The sequence below is a fragment of the Helianthus annuus genome, chromosome 16 (genome assembly GCF_002127325.2).
Source record: "Helianthus annuus cultivar XRQ/B chromosome 16, HanXRQr2.0-SUNRISE, whole genome shotgun sequence".
NCBI lineage: Eukaryota > Viridiplantae > Streptophyta > Magnoliopsida > Asterales > Asteraceae > Helianthus > Helianthus annuus.
The window spans coordinates 126,922,827-126,938,598 of record NC_035448.2 but is presented as its reverse complement, the minus strand read 5'-3'; the positions used below and the strand labels follow the sequence as shown (position 1 = coordinate 126,938,598).

The following is a 15,772-nucleotide window of genomic DNA, read 5'->3' as shown; positions in this document are numbered from 1 at the left end:
CAGAAAAGCTACGCAGATTTGAAGCGTAAACCTTTTAACTTCGAGGTAGGTGACAAGGCATTGCTTAAAGTATCACCCTAGAAGGGAGTGATGCGATTTGGTAAGAAAGGCAAGTTAAGCCCGAGATACATAGGACCCTTCGAGATCATCGAACGTGTCGGATCAGTTGCCTATAAGTTAAACTTACCCGAGGAGCTCAGTGGTATTCACAATGTATTCCACATCTGCAACCTAAAGAAGTTTGTCGCTGATGATTCACTAGTTATACCACACACAGATGTGCACATAGAAGAGAGCTTGAAGTTTGTTGAAAAACCTGTGTCGATCGAGGATCGACAGGTTAAGAAGCTTCGAAGGAAGCATGTACCGATTGTAAAGGTTAAATGGGATGCCCGTAGAGGTCCCGAGTACACGTGGGAGGTAGAGTCCACAATGAAAGAAAAATACCCTTATTTGTTTCAGTAAATCTCAAGGTCGAGATTTCTTTTAAGGGGGTGAGGATGTAACACCTCGAAAATTTGTGTTCAATAAATAAACGACACGTGTCACATACGACAAAAGCATTATAAACCCGGATTTAGTTAAAGATGTATGGGATTTTTAAACACGTCGACATGTTAATTTATACCTATGAACGACTTTATTATAAAATCCCAAGACCCTAACCTGGTAAATAAACATCTATCATACCTTTAATCCGGTGATTACAAATAATAATGGAGATCCAAGTTTACTAGTATGGATCCTATGAAATAATGCTCAATAAATCTTTTGTGTATACTTTTCCATCATAATGCACACCAATTATACATTGAGATAGGTAGACACAACTGATCAAGCATGGGTAAAAAGGCCTCATACTAACATTTTTCCAGGCTCAAAATCATGCATTACAAGTTGTCCGTTCAAAGCATGAAGGTTATTTTTTTGCTTCTGGCAAGAGCTTACGGACCATAAAGGCCCTGCCTTACGGTCTGTAATCTGCGAAAGGTTAAAACTTTTCCTCTGTGAAAGGCTTACGGACCGTAAAGGTCCTGCCTTACGGTCTGTAAGGAGCGCCCAGCGACAGCAACTTGGCTGTTGGCTGTTATAACAGTTTAACCGACCTTGTAAGATATTTTCAGCAACATGGGCGACCCCTAACCTTTCCTAGACACTAGGAAACACTTGTTGATGATCTAGGATCCATTGTAGGCTTAGTTGTCATGATCTTATGCATCTAAGAACACTATATAAGGCCATTGTGTGCAACCTTTGTAACCACACCTTAAATCTGCATTCCTGATCATCTCTGGAGCTCAAGAGTCTTCTCTAAGCATCTCTGGTCGTTCATTAGACTTCAGTAAGTGTGCTTAACCTTTCTTAGTTAAGTTTTTGCTTAGTTTTAGCTTAAAAGTCAAACCGTCGTAATTAACGGTTGACTTAACGATTAATCACTAATGGTGCAGTGATTAGTCGAATCGAAGGTAGTTATAAGTTGGTAATCATGTGGGCTTTAAACCCTTATAAGGGCACCCCCTGGTTCCCACTCTATCTAGATCAAATGTCGGGTCAAAGTTGCTTAGAAAAAGTCAACAGAACCTTAATTTTCGGATTAACACGTAATTAACAATGTGGAAGGCTTGTAACCTATTTTATCACTCATATAACTTGATGATAAGTAGAATAACTGGTCTAAGCTTGTTTGATCCGACCATTTACTGTTTTGACCAGTTCGGAACCAAAAGTCGCAAAAACTTTGACTTTTGCTTTGACTTCAGTTCTGACCAGTTTTGGTATGACTTAGATATGCCTTAGGACTCCCTTTGGACCAGGTTACATGATGGTATGACCCTCTATGACTGGTTCGTTGTTTATCCGAGTCGTTTGCACATTTCCGTTATATGCTTAAAACTTTACCATAATGCCCTTTTGACCTTAAAACGAGAATTTTGGATATGAGAAAGAACAATAACCTTAGTTACTGATTTCTAAACATGTCCCTAAAATTTCATGTCAATTAGAGGTCTAGAATAGGAGTTATGCTAAATAGCGCAATTAAGAAAACTTTTGTAATTAAACGGCGCACTTAGCATAAAGCCTATCTAAACCCAAATTTCGACACCAAACCTTTTACACACTGATGTAATATAATATTTTGGGATTTTTAAAGATTTCTAATTATTTTTAACCTGCCCATAACCTAAGGTTATGGCATTGATTCGGTAAATACCGATTATACCCTTTTTCGGACATAAACTAAGTTCTACATAGTATTTTGACACGAATCCAATTGCTACTGATTTTAGATAATAAATAAAGTATTTTGAACTATGAACCTGATCAGAAAACTCAGATTTCCTATATAACCCGGAAATCGCTTAAAACGACTTTATACACGTATTAAACGCATAGTTTGGGTTTAAAACCATTTTTATCATAAAGACTTATTACCTACTGATGTAACTTGTTAAAATGAGTGGTTTTACTGATTACTTCAGACCCGAACCTCATAAGTATAAATAATCTCTTTTATAATCTTTAAAATGACCAAAATACCCCTACGGGGCGTATTATGGGATTAAACTCGTTATGGGCATAATGGAAGGTATCCTACTGATATCACAACATATTTAGAGCATATTGACTTAGGAAACCTGTATAAGACTCTTACGGTTACCGGTTACGCCTTTTACGCGTTCGGTTCGGTTTATGTAACTAGTTTACATAAATTAGCCGAAACGGGACAAACCTTATTGTTTTTAATCTCGAAATCCAGAATGTGGTTGGATTACCCATATTATACAAGTCTTCAGACTTGTCGGATCTAAATCACATTCCATTCCGGTCTTCGCTTTCCAGTCTTCGCTTAATCTCGCATTCGAACCGTATCTTTCGTTAAAACTAACCGGTCTAAGTTTAGGCTTAATTAATGGCCCGTTAGGATTCTAATAGGTTATTATAAACCTTCGTTCCAGAATAGGAGACCCTATAAAAGCTACCCGCACTTGCTATTTGTGAAGTGATACTTGCAAAGGTAAATACTTTTAACTTATTTCCCTATACGGGCTTGGGGTACGGTATATAAAATACCGCTTGGTCCAGCATCGAATCTTTAATCGAATAAAGGTTAAATTATTTATATGCTCTGTTTTGAAATGTTTTGTTTGCTTAAAGCCTTTGGGGGGTTAATGACCATGTCCCGGATATCCTTGGCATCATCTTACGAGATGGCCATGACTTGAGCACGGGGTGTAGGCGTACACCCGTCTGTGCATAATTAAATAAATAAATAATGTGGTGTGTCTATTGATCTTTAACCCGAACTACGGATCGGGCTACTGAACGCATAAGAAACATGTAATTCGTTTACAAGTATTATATTAAAATAATGATCCCAAGTTATAAAAGTTTGTGCCACGTGCATTCAAATCAATTTTATTTAAACATTTTCAAAAGTGTCGGTTGAAATGTATTTACCAGTGTAAACTGACGTATTTTCCTAAAAAGGTTAAGTGCAGGTAGGGGTGTTCAAAATCATCCGAATCCGAAACCGAATCCGATTTATCCGATTATCCGAATCCGAATTATCCGAAAATTCGGATATTCGAATTTTCGGATATCCAAAATTCGGAGAATCTGGATTTTCAGATTCGGATTCGGATAGCGATTTCAGAAAGTTTCGGATATTTCGGATATCCGATATCCGATTTTGTTAAATGTACGTATATATAAATACCACTATAGAAAAAACCCTAACCCTAATCTTTTCTAATCAGCCGCTCTCACCTCTCTGGCTCTCATTCACTCACACTCACCCCACGAACAAAAAAGTATCCAGAAGAATCCAGATAGATCTGTTTCCACGAGCTGAAAATCGAAGATCCATTCCAAGGTTTGTTTCCACTTCTAACTGTTCTAAGTTTCTGTTTCATACGAAGAGTCAAATAATCAAAACCAATTTCGATTTGTTATCTTGTTCGATTAGTTATCAAATAATCGAAGATCCGGTCCATCGATTTGTTTTATCTTCCAAATCCAGGTTTCTGTTTTTTCGATTAGTTATATATTATTTGTTACCAGTTTCATCGATTTGTTCATAGATTTTTCATACGATTTTTGTTCATAGATTGGTTATCTTGTTCTGATTTGTTCATACTTCATAGATTGGTTATTTTTTCAGATTTGTTCAAGCCGATTGTAATGTGTGTTCGAGTGAGATTGCTACCGATTTCCATTCAGATTTGTTCACAAGTTGATGATGACGGATGGACAATTGAGAATGGCCTTTGTTTGTTTAAGGCTGAAGACTAATTTTAGAGGATATAATTAAATAGTTTATTGAGATTTTTTTTTCTTTTATCTAGTTTATGATCCTTTTAAAAAAGTTTATCAACTGGTTGTTTAAAAAAGGTTTTGAAAACCATTGTAGTGAATAGTTTATGAAAACCATTGTAGAGAATTATCATCACTGGTTGTTTAAAAAAGTGTATAAACAAGTTAAAACATGAGTATCATCACTGAAATGGCTGATGAAGCAAACAAAACAGTAATGTTTCCATTATTATCAAAAATTATACATACAAATACACGCATGTTTTTGAAATTTCCTTACTAATTGCCGATTTTGATTTTGTGTTATTAGGCGGTTGTGGAAATTCAAGGTCGCATGATTGAGACAGCTGCAAAATTGAAACAGGTTGATCTTTTTATTTGTTTGATCGTCAATTGTGTGTTTTTTTCTTCTTAGTGTTCGTTTATTGTTGACATGTAAGTTATAAGTCACATAAAAATTCATAGAATACATTGTGTATTGTGGTATCTAAGAAATTAAATACCTGGAGTTTCACTCTAAGATATAATAAGCTGTTTCATGAACCGTATCAAGTTTGTTATATCAACCTTTTATCTAGACTGAGCTCATTTATGTTATTGCGCAGCAGGTTTCATGCGGTGCCTTGAAAGTTGAAGGATGGATTGGAGTCTGATACTTGGATTTAGAAGATTATGTTTTTATTTCGACTTTTAAGATAATGTTTTGCGTTATTTTGGACATGTTATGTGATTTAGAACAATGGATTATTTGTGTTTTGTTGAACATCAGATCCCTTATTTGCTGTTTGGTTTGTTGAAACTTTTAATTTTGAAATTTAATTTTTTAGAATTTCGGATATCCGTTTCATTATCCGAATCCGTATCCGAAATTTCGGATATCCGAAAGTCGGATATCCGAAATTTCGGATACGGATTCGGATAGTGAAATCTACTATCCGAAATGTTCGGATATCCGACTTTCGGATATCCGAAATTTCGGATATCCGGTTTTGAACACCCCTAAGTGCAGGTACTAAGCGAACTAGGCTGGCTTTCTCCTAGCATCCTCAATAAGTCCCGCAAGCTTGGATGTCAAACTGTTGAACATGTTTCCTATTTATTTTGGATCCCCTGTGGATTAATTTCGACTGTTGTGATACTTGATATTACAATTTATTGAAGTTGAAATATATTTATCTTTTGCTTCCGCTATGCATTTAAATATTGTGTTGTTTGACTGTAATGTTACCAACTACATCACGATACTCCCCCACCGGGCCCACCTGTGAAACGTGTGAAAAATCGGGGTGTAACAAAACTCAAAGGAACGGGCAAAGTCACCGCGTGCAAACCTCACTTTTTTGACCGTTAAGAACGTATGCAACTGGTTGGTACATCATTTGAAGCAAATTTATAAATGAAATAAAAGAAAACGATGAAAATGGTTTCGTCGGAAAAGTCTGATGCGGTTGCAACGGGTTTGGACTTTGGATGGCAATGGGCCGGGTATGGCTAATTCAATACTCATACCCGGTTGTAAAATCTTGTCCCATATCCGGCCCAATACCGTCATGTATTTGACGGGTATTTACCCATCGGGTACATATCTACGAGTATTGGGTATACCCATTGGGATTTTCATGTATATATTTTTTACTTTCCTTTATAATTTTGTGTTTTAAAAATCTATATTATATATTAAATTATAATAAATAAATAATATCATCATCACCGTAATAATATTTGATATATTTGAAGATCTAAACATATAAATATGAATATGAATCTTAAAAAATAATTTTATATTTTATAGCATATAAATATGAAATTTACCATCAAAATATATATTGAAAATATATATTGAAAATGAATAGTTCATTTTTTCAAATAATGAAAGATTACTAAACTATACTTAAAGGAAAATAAATATAAAACTTAAAAGTTTTCAGGTATATAGTTTCGGGTAATCAGGTCGGATATCATCTAATCCCATAACCGTCCCTTACCCGTGAAATAGGTTTTCAATACCTGTCGGACTCGGGTATTTTTGCCCATCCCTAGGAGAAGATGACTATGAAATTGAAAAGAATTAACCATTTAGGGACAATTGCGTATTTACCCTTAAAAACTTATTAATTACATATTTACCTAACTTAAAATTAAAATTGCATATATCTCATTCCTTAACTAATAAAATTGCAAATTTACTTATTTTGATTTATTTCATTAAAAAAAGTTATATTATGAATTTTTTTACCCTTATTTCTACTGGAACTTTAAAAAATTATATATTTACTCATTTTTACTAGTTTTTGTGGCTTTTCACAATTCTTTTTGTTTTTTTTTTAACGTTTTGCTTGTTAGTTTTCTTTTGTTGTTGTTTTACATCTAAACACTAAAATAAACCGCTAAAGTACGTATATTCATATTTTTCTGTAGAATATAAACAATTTCTGAATAAGTGAGAGCTTAATTAGAGGACTACGAACCAAAGAAAAGAATTTAACTTTCTTTAAGCATATTTTAATGTATATATTTATAAATCAGTTGAAGATCTTTCTAGTTAGTTTTTTTACTAAGTTATTTGTTTTGTATTTTTTTATAATCATTAAACGTATTTTAATGTACATATTTATAAATCAGCTGAAAATCACAAACACGCCTAGATATATCTTAGTAAAATAAATAACTTAGTAAAAAGGCAAAAAAAAAAAAAAAGAAAAGAAAAAATAACTAGCAAAACGTAGAAAAACAAAAACAAAAAGAATTGTGAAAAAGCCACAAAAACCAGTAAAAATGAATAAATATGTAATTTTTAAAGTTTCAATAAAAATAAGGGTAAAAAAGTAATTATATAATTTGTTTTTAATTAAATAAATCAAATTGAGTAAATTTATAATTTATTAGTTAAGAAAGAGAATATAAACAATTTTAGTTTAATATGAAGATTTTTAAGGGTAACATGCAATTGTCCCAAACATTTACATAATAGTCCCTGTCATAGCTAAAAATTAATATTAAAATATGTAAAATCTTTACACTTGTCTTTACAGAACAAGATAATAGTTATTTTACAGCATACCTTTCAGAAAAGTTATTTTTTAGTAAATATTAAAACTATTTTATTATAATTTTATTTAGTTTATAATATGTTTTAATTGTTATGCATAATTTTTAAAAATAAAAAAAGAAATGGATTGCTCCAACGAGTGGAGCATCCTTTAGTGGAGCGCTCTCTAGAGTGGAACATCCTTTAGAAATGGATTACTTCAACGAGAGAAGTTGACATGACAGAGTATAATTGGTATAAATCCAAACTCTACAGTTTTGTTTAGTTCATTAGTTTGTTTTGTTTAAAGATATGGTAAAGCGGTAACAGCTTTGAGTTAAAAGGTCATCAAAACAAAGTAATAAACACCCTTAATAACCTCCAACCCTCTTCTCTTTACCCGTATTAAAGTTTTGGTGAGTTTAAACAATAACCATTAAACTATACCAACTTATAAAAAAGATCTAACTTTATTATATTAATATTATTCCTTACATTAAAAAAACACTTTCATATCTGACTCGTACTTTCAATAATATTAATATTAACACGTATAACATATCTATAATATAAAATGGACAATCCATAACACTTAAAATAAGAAAATATCTCATACTACCCAAGTGAGTAACGCATTATGCACCTTATTTCTGCCCCAATCACAACCACCAAATAAAACCCATTTTCCCCCAAATTCCCTCTAACAAATCTTTATTTACCATGAATCCTATCACACTCTCCACCACCCTCTTCCTCCTCCTCGTTACGGCCATCAACGCCACTACATTCTCCACCGACATATTGGCCCTCAAATCAATCAAATCCGGCATCAACCCCACCACCATTCCACCCTACTCCTGCCTAGCCTCATGGAACTTCACCTCTGACCCATGCTCCAACCCCCACTTCACCCACTTCCTCTGCGGCCTCTCCTGCTCTAACAACCGAGTCACCCAACTCACTTTCGACCGAGCCGGCTACTCCGGAACTCTCTCCCCACTCGTCTCCCAACTCACCCAACTCATCACTATCGATCTCTCCGATAACAAGCTCTCCGGCCCAATCCCCATTTCTCTTTTTTCCCTCCCAAATCTCCGGACACTTAACCTCCGATCCAATTCCTTCTCCGGAACCATCCCACCTGCTCTTTCCGGATTAAAAACAATCGAAACGTTGGACATTTCGCATAATTTGTTAACCGGGGCATTGCCTGACTCACTGAGTCAACTCGGTTTGACTCGGCTTGATCTGAGCTTTAATAAAATTAAGGGACTCATCCCGAAACTGCCACGAAACTTAATTGAGCTTGCGTTGAGATCTAATTTACTATCTGGGTATTTACAATCGGCTTCATTTACTGAGTTGACTCAGCTGGAAGTTGTGGAACTCGGTGACAACTCGCTGACTGGAACTATTCCTGGATGGTTTTTTCTCTTGCCATCACTCCAGCAAGTCAATATCGCAAATAACAAATTCACAGGTATAAGTATAATCATTTTTTGTGTTACACGTAAATAAATGGTATTTTTTAAGTGGTTTAGTATTTTTTAATGTAGTTTAGCATTTTTCGTATGTATGTTATTTGGGTACCAATACTATACTTTATATGTCAATAAAACTTTTTTTTTTCTAAATAGTTTAGTGTTTTTCGTATATAGTTTAGTTTTTTTTTTTTTTTTTTTTGAGTAAATTGTCGAAATCGTCCCCGAGGTTTGGACATGTTCGTCAGTTTCGTTCAAAACAACTTTTTTGTACTACATTGCCCTTCACTTTTCAGAAATTTTTGTCATTTTCATGTCATTTGGCTACTATACATTACATTACATGTCAATAATAATCGGTTTATTTGTTAATAGTTTAGTATTTTCCGTATGTTATCTGGCTAATACACTATATCTTTAATAACGTAAGTTATCTAGCTACTTACTATATGTTACATGTCAATAAATGGTTTTTTGAGTCGGGGATCTCAACAGAAGTAGTTTTGTTTGTTTGTTTATTTGTAGGTATCGAGATTTTAAAACCCGTCAACAGCAACCTCATCGCGGTGGATGCTGGATACAACAAAATCACGGGATACTTATCCGCAAACTTCTCGAACTACCCTATGTTGTCTTCGCTAACACTCCGATACAACAAGCTACATGGACCGATCCCCACGGAGTACAGTACATTGAAGCGGCTGTTTCTTGACGGAAATTACTTAAACGGGATGCCGCCGAAGGAGTTCTTCAGCGGAAAATCATCTGTGTCCGGCAGCTTAGGGGACAATTGCCTGAAGAGTTGTCCGGTATCTTCGGAGCTTTGTTTGAAGTCTCAAAAGTCATTGGCTATCTGCCAGCAAGCATATGGTGGGAAAGTGAAGCAAAAGTCATAGTGTCAGCCCATGTTTTCCGACACTACTTTTAGTTTTTTAACTTTTTGGTCATAACTTTAGTTATGTTCGAATCTATTAATTGTATTCATAAATACTTAGGTTAGATTATTAAATAATGAATAATAGAGGTCATGGTTAGGTCATCAATCGTCATGTAGGACAATTAATTTTTTTTTTTTTTTGAACGGCAAACAACACTTTATATATATATATATATATATATATATATATATATATATATATATATATATATATATATATATATAAAGACCCAGCAAGTGACTGGAAGAACAACAACTGAAAAGGAGAAAAACAAACCGAAAAAGCATTACAAAAGATCGGCTACATAGAAAAATTTCCAATTCTCCCACGAGGGAGCCTTCAGTCTTGCTCGATTGGAAATCCAAAAGAAAGCGTCCTCTTTGATAAGGTCCACCGTTTTGCTAATAGGGATAAAAGTGTCTTCGAAAGTTTTAGAGTTTCTAGCACCCCAAATCCTCCATACCGTTGCCAAACTAACCACGTGGACTATACGTTTCCACACTTTGCTCCCCGGGCACTCCTTAATCGCATCGAAGAGATCCATAAGATTATTGCACTCGGTCGGAAAGCTAATCCGCATCCAAGCTAGCATATTCCACCAAATGCTTTTGGCCCACAAACAGTTAAGAAAAATATGGTCCGGGGTCTCTACCTCTAACCCACACCGAGCACACAAAGGATCCGGTAACGGCACACCCCGGTGCACCAGACCTTCCTTCAATGCTATAAACCCCCGAGTTGCTCTCCAAGCTAGAAAATTACACTTCGACGGCGCCCAATAGTTCCAAAAGAAATCCTTGCTCTCGGTTGTCTCCACCCCCCCCCCCCCCCATGTAGGAATATTAATGAATTGCTACACCATCCTCTTGCCTTATCCACCATGATTGGCATGGATTAAACCTTGGCAATCATGAGCTTCCTTTCTTTTTTCAATATTTCATTTTCTTTTTTCACAAAAATAAATTAAAATAAAAGAATATTGGTTTGGGTCATGACCACACCCCATGGTTTTGACTGATAGATTAAAAGTGAGTGACATGACGCTGATGTAAAGGGTCATAGAGACCATTAGGGTCATGACCACACCCTATAGCCTAATCGTTGTTATTTCAATTTTTTTATCTAAATTGTTTAGTGTTTCTATTAAGATTAATTTCATATACACCCTTGCAATATATACTAAAAAACTAAAAATATCATATATGTCCTTATAAAGTAGTTAAACTATCAAATAAACCCGATTTATTAAAAACAATCTAATAAATTATCGTTTCACCCTTATTTTTTAGAGTAAACTGCCAAAATAGTCCTTGATGTTTGGTCACTTTTGTCACTTTAGTACAAAACATAAAACTTTTGAATCTGGGTCACTGTGGTTTCATTTTTATTGTCATTTTCATCCAAAATCAAAATCCAGTAAGATTTGTCAGTTAACATCCAACTTTTTTGTCTTTTTCCTCCATTCTAATGAATGGCAAAATGTTCTTTTAACGCTTTATTATAATAAATTAAAAAAATCTGACCATTTTGCCCTTCATTAAAAAGGAGAAAAAAGACAAAAAAAAAAAAAAATTAGATGTTAATTGAAAAATATGACCATATTTTGCTTTTGAATGAAGATGACAAAAAATTGAAACCACAGGGACCCAGATCAAAAGGTTTGAGTTTTGGATTAAACTGGCAAAAATAACCAAACCTCAGGTACCGTTTTGGCAATTTACTCTATTATTTAACTTAAGTTTTCATATATGTTCTTATCATTTTATTTTTATGTAACACATTTTTAGCTTAAATTTAGTTTTATCCATTTTATTTCATTTTTACCCAAACAATAATAGTATAATCCATATATTATATTTAAGCTAAATAAATTAAACTAAAAATGAGTAAATATAATATTTAAAGTTAAAGGTTATATATAAGATTTTAAAGTTTTAGAAAAACAATGGTAAAATTGTCATTTATTAAATTGTTTTTAATCAATTGAATATATATGATATTTAGAATTTTTGCATAAGTGGGTGTGTGTGTGTGTGTATATATATATATATATATATATATATATATATATATATATATATATATATATATATATATAAACGGGATCAGGAGAGAACGGTGAAAAGTGTGAGAACGGATCCTGACCCAACACGTGGCAGAGAGCGCTAATTGTTATGCCGGGGTACGATTGTCATTGTCCACTTCCCGCTAAACAATGGCGTTATGATTCATTTGCCCAAAAATAATTAAATATAAATGGCGTTTTCATCTTTATGGTAGTTTACATGGCGTTTTTTTAAAAAGTGTATTTTTTACGAATGGCGTTTATGTTTTAATGGCGTTTTCATCTTTATACTTGTTTTTCGTGGCGTTTTTTAAAAAGTATTTTTTTTACAAATGGCGTTTATGTTTTAATGGCGTTTTATTGATTTCCTATAGATTTGGCGTTTTTGTGTTTTCTACTTATCTTAATTTAGTTTTTTAACCCTTTTTTTTAATGTTGTTTATGTTTTAAATGATTACTATTTGTTAATTATTCTAATCATGACGTTTTCTTTGATTTGTACAAATACGGTAGTAAATCACACAACCAAAGATGTAGATGTAATAATGTAAATAGTAAAACACGATAGTCAACATTAAAATACATAGCGTTTAGCTAATCTACATATTCTAACATTCTTTTTGCTATTCTCTCGTCTGCTTTGTCAAACAATTTACGTATTTTTTCTCCCCCTAAAGCCATGAATGTATTTAGAAAACTTGTCAGTAGTTTTATGTTTTCATTTTCGCTATGAAACATGATTTTTCCAATGTATTTTACCCTTAGTTCATTTAGCTGTCTTTGTTGGAGTTGATTTGGGGCATCTTCTGTTGCCAAACCACTTCTCCAACGAGTTATATCCCCCATGTATGTTTCCATATGCCTCATTGCGAAAATCCCACAGTCGATAACGTTAGACTTTGTCCTCCAATCCACCTTTTGTCTGACAACCTTCGCCTTGCTCATGATCTTATGCTTTGGGTGATTTTTAATACGTAAGTAGTTTGCAAAAGCTCCGTGCTGCAGTTTTCACATTTTTTTTTGCATATATTAGTTTGGCGTTTTGTCAACATATGTCACACCCCCAAAATCCCATCCTGCGGAGTACTACCGCTTGGAGGCGTGACTGACCAGGATCCAGCCACCAATCATACTGAACCAGTATATAAGCAGTTATAAAAGTTTAACCAATACGATCGGTGTTTCAAAACAAATAAGTTTAAGTTGCAAGCGGAAGCATAAGTTTAAAGTTATAACATAAGTTCAAAAGTTTCAAGTTTAACATAGCACGTAGCAATCCGTGTCCCACAACGATCCTCCTCCATGCAAGCTCCAGCTGAGTACCTATGGTCCTGCAAAGCATGTAGTAACGAGTCAACAACTAGTTGAGTGAGTTCACGGTTGGGTGTTTGTTTTAGTTATTCTGAAAACAGTTTCCTTTAACTGGCATCCTGCCGTGGGGGTTACCCCATAGTTTAAAAAACGTGACCTGTTCATTCCCAGTTACTCCAGCACTCCGGCCGTGGGGGCTACCCCATGTTAGTTATCAGGCATTTCGGCCGTGGGGGCTACCCCATGCGTACACTAGACTCGTTACCATATCGACTGCTGACTGTAGTCATGTTTATGTGCCCTGAAAACATCAATGTCTATCATCATTGACGTGCCCCAGATCCATTAGTTCACGCCCGTCCTCTGCGGCACGGTGTGAGGCTTGTCAGACCTAAATAGCGCTATCTAACTAATGACCCGCTCGCCATTGGCCCGGCGATTAGTCGATACAAAAAGGAGGGACTTCGTGATAGAGTTTTAGTCTAGTACGTTTATCCGTCCATCCGGACGAGGAATCACATTCCTGAACCACTGACGTCCTACCCAAGGAGGACGAGGAATCCACGTTCCTTAACCCCGTTCCCAACCCAGGGAATCCCATGCTTTGTAGAGGGTGTGAACTCACCTTGGTTTGCTCGGCAGTTAATCACAGAAAGTCAATCAAGTCGCAAGTAGTCAATAACGTCCTAAAATGGATATCACTTTTAATCAGACTCGAACCAAGCAGTGCACGTTCAAGTAGCAGTTACGGCATACAGTTTCTATCATGGCAGTTTAACAACAGTGCACAGTATCACCATTGACAGTTATATACAAACCCAAGGTCCAAGTGTGAGGCCCAAACAGTTGGGCTCGTGATAACAGGCCCAAACAACACGTATAGAAGCACAGAAATTCCTAAGTCCGGCCCACTAACCTAGGCCCAAAAGTGTGGTCTCGAGTCGCAACCGGACTCGCAAGCATGGTCTCGAGTCATGCTGTGTGTGCTGATCTCAGGTGGTTGCGAGTCGCAACCGGTGTCGCAACCATGGTTTCGGCTTGTCATGCTGAGGTCTCGAGTCGCAACGGGACTCGTAACCTGTGGTCTCGGCTTGTCCTGTTATGGTTGCGAGTCGCAACCGCGTGGTCTCGAGTCGTCACGCCGTGGTTGCGAGTCGCAACTGGGTGATTGCGAGTCGGTATGCTGTCATTTTCACGTTCAGTGTTGATTCAGGTATGGTCAGTTTAATGGTACAATGTAATCAGGCCCAAATCAGGAAACAACCAATAGAATTCCACTAACAGTTTTCCTAATCAGGCTATTAGTCAAAGTGGATCAAAATCACAAGGGTTTTCATATCTTCAACTATCATTCAAAGTGTTCTTCAAATATTCAAACATATTCATCACATAATCAACCTTTGTTCTAGCAAAATTATGAACCATAATGAAACGTACTTAACATACTCATCAAAACATCTCAAAATCATATCTACACCTATCCGATTATCATAATACTTCACATAAACAAAACCGGTTTTTCATAATATCAATAATCAAGGGTTTTGTGTAATATTTGCTCATAAGATATCATGAGTTCTTTTAGCAACACATTCAACATTAAAGCTTTTTAACACACATAAACATTATCAAACATATCTTACACTAGTTGAATCATATTACTCATATTATCATGTAATCAACAACAAACATCATTCAATAAACATGATAAATACTAACCGGTTGGTGAAGTGTGTGTGTGCCGATCCAAAGTCCAAATCCGAGAGTTCTTGTGCCAACCGAGTGGATCTGAGAGCTTGGAGGTGTGTTTGTGTTCTAGAGTTCTAGTGAGAGGGAAGATAGGAGAGTGTGTGTGTGTGATGTTTCAACAAATCACAAGGTTTAACTAAGGTGTGGTATATATATTAGCTCCAAATGTTGCACCCTTCAGGGGTTTCGGCTAAGGGTTTTCGGCCCAATGGCCCAACCGGCCAAAGGCCCAAACCGGCCTAATGGTTACGGTTCACTCGAGACCACATGGTCTCGAGTCGGGTCCTTGTTGTTTCGTGTTGGGTTCTCGGCTCGCATATAACACATACATATATACATACAATGCACACATGATAAAGCACATATCACATAAAGGTTCACGTTATCATTAAGTTTGATCGGTTAACTAGTCACATAACGTACGAGCAAGTTACATCAAGACACAACGAAAGGTTCTAGATTTCGAGTTGTCACATCATCCCCAAGTTGAAAGAAATTTCGTCCCGAAATTTGATGGCACTCACTGAGGAAGCTAGTCAAGTTGCATGGTTTTCCCGTTTTTCCCGGGGTGTCACATCCACCCCCCGTTGAGCTGGAATTTCGTCCCGAAATTCCGTAGCTTCAGCCTCAGTAGCGTTTGTACTGTTCTCAAACAGTTGGGGATACTTTTGTTTCATCCGATCTTCGCGCTCCCAGGTAAACTCTGGGCCGCGACGTGAGTTCCAATGAACTCGAACAAGAGGTATTCTAGTGCTCTTGAGGACCTTAACATCCCGGTCCGTGATTTCGACTGGTTCTTCGACGAATTTCAACTGTTCGTCGATCGTGAGTTCCTTCAGAGGAACTACGTGCGTCTCATCTGACAGACACTTCTTCAGATTCGATA

General features: G+C 35.8%; 1 protein-coding gene and 1 long non-coding RNA gene across 2 annotated transcripts; both read left to right on the top strand.

Annotated features, from left to right (window-relative positions):
* The first annotated feature begins 3,761 nt into the window (after nucleotides 1–3,761).
* Nucleotides 3,762–4,282, top strand: LOC110916638. Its single transcript, XR_004883544.1, has 3 exons — nucleotides 3,762–3,874; nucleotides 3,968–4,021; nucleotides 4,163–4,282. It is a non-coding gene; the product is annotated as an uncharacterized LOC110916638 (long non-coding RNA).
* Nucleotides 4,283–7,965: 3,683 nt separating this feature from the next.
* LOC110915967 (LRR receptor-like serine/threonine-protein kinase ER1) lies at nucleotides 7,966–9,866 on the top strand. The gene is made up of 2 exons (XM_022160719.2): nucleotides 7,966–8,822; nucleotides 9,349–9,866. Exons 1-2 carry the CDS (start codon nucleotides 8,063–8,065, stop codon nucleotides 9,717–9,719), a joined length of 1,131 nt encoding a protein of 376 aa, XP_022016411.1. The 5' UTR covers nucleotides 7,966–8,062; the 3' UTR covers nucleotides 9,720–9,866.
* Nucleotides 9,867–15,772: the final 5,906 nt, after the last annotated feature.

Excerpts from the sequence above, each read along its gene's own strand:
- LOC110915967 (XM_022160719.2), top strand. The coding sequence starts at position 8,063 with ATGAATCCTATCACACTCTCCACCACCCTCTTCCTCCTCCTCGTTACG. Across the intron at positions 8,823-9,348 it reads CGCAAATAACAAATTCACAG|GTATCGAGATTTTAAAACCC; the intron begins GTATAAGTATAA and ends GTTTATTTGTAG.